Source organism: Zingiber officinale, chromosome 1B, assembly GCF_018446385.1.
Source record: "Zingiber officinale cultivar Zhangliang chromosome 1B, Zo_v1.1, whole genome shotgun sequence".
Classification (NCBI taxonomy): domain Eukaryota; kingdom Viridiplantae; phylum Streptophyta; class Magnoliopsida; order Zingiberales; family Zingiberaceae; genus Zingiber; species Zingiber officinale.
Window position 1 is genome coordinate 38,383,620 of NC_055986.1, and position 8,436 is coordinate 38,392,055.

Here is an 8,436-nt window from a genome sequence, read left to right on the forward strand (position 1 = left end):
TTATAACTTCCAACTCGTGGATAATAAAAAAAAAAACTTACTCATACGAATACACATTTATTTCTCATAAAACAAAAGATCCATCCATCTACATAACAAACAAATACAACAAACAACATCACCAACAAAAATAATAATAATCAAAACCACCAACAAAAGTACCTAAACAACGTGTGCAACTAGTAATAATAACCGACAAACTGATTAATAAAATTTCAAACAAAATTTTCACTACGTTTTTTTTTTTGAAATATCTTTTAGTATATTAAATCATCAAAATACCTTTAAAAGTTTAACGCTCTTATCATTTCACCCTTGCTTATTAATACAATTGACATCCTTAACAATATTAATAACTAAATGGAGAAATTACAAATTTTTAAAAGTACTTTAATAATTTCAAAATTTTATGCATATTTTTGTAAATGAGAAAATTTTAAATGGGCGAAATGAAATTTTCCCAAGTTTATTTTAGACTCGGAGTGATTATGATACTTCCGAAGGCTGCAGGGCCTTGACGACGGCGTCCACGTGGCTGAGCGCGGAGACACTCGTGACCGTCGGATACGTGGGCGCCACGTTCGGGTGGAAAACTACCCGCCCCGTGCTATCGTACGCCACCTGCCCCCCTGTTACCGCCGAGTACGGCTCCACCGCCATCTGCGACGCCGCCGGTGCGTAGAAGCCCCCCGGCGACGCTGGGATCATGTACATGGTGAGATCGGCGGTTGGGACAAAGGATGCGTACCTGGCGACTGACGCCCCACCACCGGTGTGCCCCACCCAGCAGTACGGAGCCGACGGATGTGGAGACATAGCCGACTTTTCTGGAAATCGTAGAACTTGGTGCTCAAGAGGTGGAGGATTTGCTGCTATCTTCTTCATCTTTTGGATCTCCTCAGAGGAGAACGCGACGGTGGCGGCGGTGAAATCAAGGGAAGTGTCGTTCTGCTGCTGTTGATGCCGATCAGCCTTAGCCAGACTAGGTTTCGCCGGAGCCTCGCGAGGAAGACTGTCAAACACCATAAGCGGCGGCGGAGCAATTTCTTTGGTAGTAACCTTCACGGCCGGTGGAGGAACGAAGTCCTGATCGAAATCGAAGAGGAAGTCAGCGCTGGACGGAGTTTTTTGGACGGCGAGGAGGGCGTCGAGGAGAGCGGCGGAGGGGCGCGGGGGAAGGGTGCGGACGGGGAAGAGAAAGAGGCGCAACCTTGGCGCGGCCGGCTTGATCTGCTGGAGGCGGTCGTACTCAGCCATCAAGTGTTCGAGGTCGTCGTCCTCGGCGATGGAGATGAGGACGTCCAGGCCCTCGCCAGGGAGCTGGTACTTGAGTGCGAGTGGATCGGCGGCAGGGGGAGGGAGGAGGGAGGCGAGCTTGGCCAGGAGGGCGGGCAGGCGGGTGGAGCGGTCGAGGGCGACGATCCTGGACTCTCCGCCGACGTAGGAGAGGCGGGTGGCGTCGTGGGGGCAGGGCTGGATGCGGCCGCCGTAGCTGACCATGAGCTTGATCCGGGCAGGGGAAGGAGGATGCGGAGGAGGAGAGGCGGCGTCGGAGGCGGGGGAGAGGTGGTGGTCGCGGCGGAGAGAGGTCGTGGAAGAGGCGGCGGAGGAGTCGGCGGCGGCGGAGTCCATCGCGAGCGGTAGCTAATGCGATTTCCGTAAGTTCTCCTTTTCTGCGGAGGCGGCGAGATGAGCTGGCGGAGGGCGCGGAGCGAGGTGGAGGAAGAGAAGGGCGGAATGTCTGAGGACACGCTCTTTAACGCTTGACTAGACCCCGCTTATGCCTTTTGGCTCTACAATAGCTGACAGAAAATCATCCGTTCCGTTTACTTCGAGGCGGGTTTTTTTTTTTTTTGAAGAAATTTATTTTCCCCTATTTGTTTTTAAGATGTTCTACTTTATTATCTTATCTTCCAATTGTCACGTATAAATACACCTAATAAAATATATAATAAATTAATTTGTAAATCAGTTTAATATTTAAAATTTCTAACGAAATGTATAAAAATTAAACTCGATAAGAAAATTAGTAAGCTTGATTAATTAGTAAATTTAACCGTATAAATTTATTTATTCATTTTAAGAATTTGTTTTTACTATTTAATAGGTTTGATAAAAAATTATTAATGAATATAAAATCATAAATTCTAATTTTATTTGTGAATATTGTTCCGTACACTAGGTAATTAACAAAATATTTATGTTCATTTATGCTAAGCTACTGTATTTAGGGATAAGTTAATATTCAATTAAATTAAATAAATTGATTAAATTTTAAAATTCAGTTAGGTTAATTTATAAATTCAGTTAATTCAATTCGATTTTGATTTTAAAATTTCTTAATTAAAATTTTTTTGCCCAAATCAATTTTTTTAACCTTATTTTTTAAGATCAAAATTAAATTTTATTAAAAAAATAATTTTTTATAAAAATTGGTTAGCTCGGTTTGTTAGAAAAAAAAATCGATTTAGTTCAATTCGATTAATTTTATTTGATTTTAACCTAATACTCCCCATAACTGCATTAGTAAGAGAAAGAAGAAATACAAGATTGATCCTGCGTAATAACTGAGACGTTTGATGTACTAGTAATGCGTTGATTTTATTGGTTGTTAGGAGGGTGACGTGGCTATTGGCCTACGAGGAAGAAGACTCAAAGAATGTGGTTTAGAGTGACGGTGAGGAAAGTTCACAATGAGATCACTCCGACGCTCAATTAAGCTTTTGATGAAAAAAAAATAGTTGTTGGAAATTAGTGTTTGGAAAGTTATGTGCGCTTATATTTTTTCTGGAGTTCACCTACTTTTTATTGGGTTGGGTGGCTTTACCACGTCCTCTGCATTATCCGCAAACGTTACCACGTTTCCTCTATTACTCGTAAGCGTTATCACATTCTCTGACATAAAGGGTCATCATTGCCTATTTATTTCCACCGTTTTCGTAATGATGTTTGTGTAATCCTCGCTTCTCCCTACACAATGGTTCATCTGAGGATCATTCGGAATCGATAGCACCTGAGAGCCAAGGATCAAGCGTAGCTAGGAGTCAGGAGTCAGGTGTAGCCAGGAGTCAAGAGTCGAGCGTAGTCGGGAGTCAAGCATAGCATAGAGTCAGGAGTCACCCCAAAAATATCCTAGTTTATCAATAGAAAATTCAGTCGGAATTACATCGATATATTCGGTTACCAACAAAGTTTTGACAGAATATTATTTATCGGGAGAAGATTCGTTGAAAACAGGTTTCCCGACGGAATACAAACTTCCATCATTAATATTATCGACGGAATACATATTCCATCAATAAATTTCAACAAAAATTTATTGACGGAAACATTAGTTTCTGTCGGTATACATGTTGGATATATACTGTTCCAGCAGCTAGTATTTACCGATGAAAATAGCTATTTCCATCGATAATCACCAACGGAAATAGTTATTTTCGTCATTAATCACCAACGGAAACAATTGTTTCCGTCGATGATCACTGACGGAAAACATTTTTTCGTCGATGATCACCGATGGAAATAGTTGTTTCCGTCTGTAAATATTGACACAGTGATGATACATAACAGGGAATATCGACGAAAACAATGTTTCTATCGGTAAAATAATAATAGTAATAATAACCATTTTATATTCAGAATCTACCATGTATGCAATTTACATATCTATATAAATAATCACAAGTGATGACATTTTATACATACAAACATCACATTTTACAATCCATAAATGCATTCACATTTTACATATAATCACATTTTGCACATCATATTAATTCATATATACAAACAAACACAATTCTAATAATTCATGCATCCTAACAAATCATATATCACAAACACAAATAAACTTATACAAACAAATAGTGAAAAAAATAAAACCAAACACAATCTAAATAATACACAAACACAGTAATAGAAATAAAACACAACATAATAATAGAAATAAATATCTATATCTAAATCCAAATGTACAGAGTCAAATATATAAATTCATATCATGATACAAAATATTCCAAATAATATTAGTAATATAAAATCCTACAGAAAGTCAAATATGATAGCTTATGTTCAGATTGATGTATAATTAAAATTTTTACATATATTTATAACTAAGTTTACATATAATAAAAAAAAATACCTAGATAGAAAGAAGATGATGATGATCATGATGAATATGTAAATAGGGACTTCTGAACATATAGTAATATAATATTAGAAATGAGCATATTATAATATCAAAACTAAATATATCAAAACTAAATATAAATAAAAAATTAAGTTGTAATTAAACAAACCTCAAAAAAAGCTAATCACGACGATCTGATGGGTCTTGAGTCTCTTATGACTAAAAACCATGTGATGTTTGGTTGTGGGTGAAATTAGCCACAATCACTCGCATACGAGCAAAGAGATCTTCATTATCCGCGTCATATGCAATTATGATCCGATCCTCCTTAGCTCTCCTCTAATTTCAGCGATCCTCCTCTACTCCTCAGCGGTCCTCCACTAGTCTATGGAGGTCATCCTCTCATCCACTGACTTCAATTGAGTGGGCATTTCTGTTAGAACCTTCGGATGGCTAGAGAGGGGGGGGGGGTGTGAATAGCCTCTTCGTAAACTTACACAAATTTTCTTCCAGAACTTTGTTAGCACAGCGGAAATAAGCAAAAACAAACTAATACAAGGAAGAAAACAAAACACCACTAACACAATGATGTACGAGGTTCGGGGATAACTTGCCCCTACTCCTCGGCGTGTCCGTAAGGTAGACGATCCCTTGATCTTTCGGTAGATCAACCCCCGGACAGATTCCGGCTAAGTATTTCTCCTTCTCGGTGGAGAAACCTCTCCACAAAGTCTCAAAAGGATTTAAATGAAGCACAAGACTTACAGAGTTTGGTGGCTACTATGAATGCACAATTAACTTGCAGCCACAATGAAAGCAGAGTTAAAGAAGCGGATCCTCAGCCAAGAGCTCCACACGGCACTCTTGCTTAATCGACGACAGAGAGTTTGCAATGCAAAAACATTACTCCAACCTCTCTTCTTCCTCCTTCTTATTTCTCTGCTTTCTTCACTGCATTTTCCTGCATCAAATCACTGCAAGCTGCATAGAATCGCTGCAACCTGTATCGAATCACTGCAATCAACTCAGGCGTCGCCAATCACTCCTCCTCCTCATCTGGTCCTCTGAACTCACACCAATACCATCCATGGTCTTCACTGGTGTCTTCTGAGCTCGAACCAATGCCAAGGAGTCAAGCTGATTGCAGCCAGAGCATACCCAGATCGCCAGTATCCGTTGATGCTTCAAATGCACCATTTGCAGCCAAACTCAGTAGAAAAACCATTTTGTCTTATTCCTCTGATAGACCTTAATTTGAATTCAAGCATCGACATGATACCTGCAACCTGTAACTCAAAAAGCTCACAGAAGATTGTTAGTTCAGAGAAATCAGAAGTTGCAGAAAGACAACAGAATACAAACGACATCGCTGTGGATCGGTTAGCAGACCGATCCATGGCTCTCTGGACCGATCAGGACACATCCTGATCGGTCTGGGATGGTGCTGATCGGTCTGTGGACCGATCAGGACTCAGGTGGATCGGTCCACAGACAGATCCCCCTCTTTCTTCTCCCGATCTTCTTCGCTTCTGTATGATTACTGATCGATCACCAGACCGATCAGTTAATTCACAGAAACACACTGTTTGGTTACTGATCGGTCACCAGACCGATCAGTCAACCAGCGTATCACTGGATCGGTCACCAGACCGATCCAGGTTTAGAGCTCCCAGCCCTAAACCCTACCTGGTCCTGAGAACGAGCTACCGAGCCCTCTCCGACTTTGTCCGGTCTAGAGAACGAGCTACCGAGCCCTCTCTGACCTAGTCCGGAGAACGAGCTACCGAGCCCTCTCCGACTCCATCCGGTCCAGAGAACGAGCTACCGAGCCCTCTCTGACCACAGTTCGGAGAACGAGCTCCCAAGCCCTCTCCGACTTCCCATGCCAAGTTTCCATACTTGAACTTTTCCGTGCCAAGTCTCCATACTTGGACTTTTCCCGTGCCAAGCTCCCTGCTTGGACTTTTCCGTGCCAAGTCTCCATACTTGGACTTTTCTCGTGCCAAGTCTCCATACTTGGACTTTTCTCGTGCCAAGCACCCTGCTTGGACTTTTCACCAGATGTCTGGTCAACCTTGACCTATCTGGATTTCCCTTGCCTGACTTCACTCACCAGGACTTTCCAACTGCCCGGCTTCACTCACCAGGACTTTCCCTTGCCTGGCTTCACTCACCAGGACTTTCACCTGGCTTCACTTACCAGGATTTCCCGAATCAGGTCGACTCACCTCGGGTCAACCTTGACCAAAGATTGCACCCACAATCTCCCAAGTTTGTATTTTGTCAAACATCAGAATACAACTTTTCTATTCTCGTCAAACATCAGAATAAAACTTTTCTATTCTCGTCAACATCAAAATACAACTCGAGTCAGGTCAACTCGAGTCAGGTCAACCAGGTCAACCTTGACCTAAGGTTGCACCAACAATCTCCCCCTTTTTGATATTTGACAAAAACCATAATCAAGTTAGGTTAACCCGATAACCTAACTTAGGTTTTCCAATGTTCTTCCTTGAATATTCTCCCCAAACTCTAATGTTCTTCCTTGAACATTCTTTGGACATTCTCCCATTCTCCCCCTTTTTGACACACATCAAAAAGAGTGATTCAAGGTCAAGAGTTTCTTCCTAATGAAAGTTCCATACCTTTCATTGAAACCCTTAATTTCCCCCTTGATACTAAAGTCAATAATCAACTTAGTGATAATCCCATATCACTCAAGTCTTTAGAGTAAAAACTCCCCTTAAAAGTCAACTCCCCCTTGACTAATAGGTAAAACTCTCCCTAAAGGTCAACTTCCCCTTGACCATTGCACCAACAATGTCTTGGAGAGTTTCAACCCTTTAGAAATCAAAAACACCAACTTCCAAAGCTGAAATTTCAAACAACAATCGAAAATCAGCATTTTGACACGCTCTGATCGGTTACCAGACCGATCAGAACCTCACTGGATCGGTCACCAGACCGATCCACACTTCTCTGGATCGGTCCAGTGACCGATCCAGACCTCCCTGGACCGATCAGATCTGTTGACCGATCAGAAGACAATCAGTAGGCTTCCTGGTGTACGAAAAAAAACCTGATCGGTCGCTGGACCGATCAGATATCAAACAGAAAGGTCTGGAGAGGTTTTGGATCGGTCGACAGACCGATCCACCCTCTTTTGATCGGTCTGTAGACCGATCAGTGTCTGATACTGAAATTTCAGTAACTGAAATTCATAGATAATTCGTAGAAGTTTCTCCAGTAAACCTTCCAAGTTCAGTATCTAGACCCTGAAGAGTCTATATGCATAACTTTTTCTCAGCGATGAGGTCCTATGGTCTTAAATTGTCTATAGTCCTAAAGATTCAGTTTCAAGTTTGTCAAAATATATCCAAATTTCTATCATAATTTCAATGACTTATCCTAGTTTCAAACAAAATCATGAAAGGTATCGATCAAAGGTATCAAACAGTCCAACAATCAAGGTTACATGATTTATAGGAAAAGGTCCAACCAAGTTTCCTTGGTTGGAATATATGAGTAAGATCTAGGAACCAAATACACATGAATTATGTAATGGTCTTCCCCATACTCAATTGATGTCTCTTCAACCTAATTATTCAAGAGATGTATGATACATTTTGAATAATTCTGTTGATCCTAGCATCTCACCTCATTTCTAGCAAACAAAAATAATTTGTTAAGCCTTATAGTTTGTGTGAGATGTCCCCAAGTTGCCCAAATTAATTTCCCAATTTCTCTTGTTGTTTTAACTGTCCTCATTGATCATGATGATGTCCGAATGGTCTATTGAGCCAAACACATTCCCAATTCTCTCCTCAAATGACTAAATTCATTTTCCGGAAGAGGTTTGGTGAAAATATCGGCTAGGTTTGACTTTGACTCAACATATGTGAGCGCAATGTCTCCCCTAGCTACATGATCTCTAATAAAGTGATGACGCACTTCAATATGTTTGGTTCTTGAATGATGGACAGGATTTTTCGTTAGGTTTATTGTGCTAATGTTGTCACATAACACTTGCACTCCCTTATACGAAAGTCCATAATCTTCTAGGGTGTGGATCATCCACAACAATTGTGATACACTCTCTCCCATGGTAATGTATTCAGCCTCGGTCGTGGAGAGAGCAACGCAATGTTGCTTCCGACTTGACCAACTAACCAAAGATGAACCTAAAAATTGACAACCCCCACTAGTGCTTTTCCGATCCAACTTGCACCCAGCATAATCGGAGTCGGTATAACCTATCAAATCAAAAGACTCAGTACGTGGGTACCAAAGACCTACTCTAATTGTGC

General features: G+C 41.1%; 1 protein-coding gene across 1 annotated transcript; it reads right to left on the minus strand.

The window, feature by feature from the left end:
• Positions 1 to 486: 486 nt before the first annotated feature.
• Positions 487 to 1,632, minus strand: LOC122037931. The gene has a single exon (XM_042597424.1). It carries the CDS (start codon positions 1,630 to 1,632, stop codon positions 487 to 489), a length of 1,146 nt encoding a protein of 381 aa, XP_042453358.1.
• Positions 1,633 to 8,436: the final 6,804 nt, after the last annotated feature.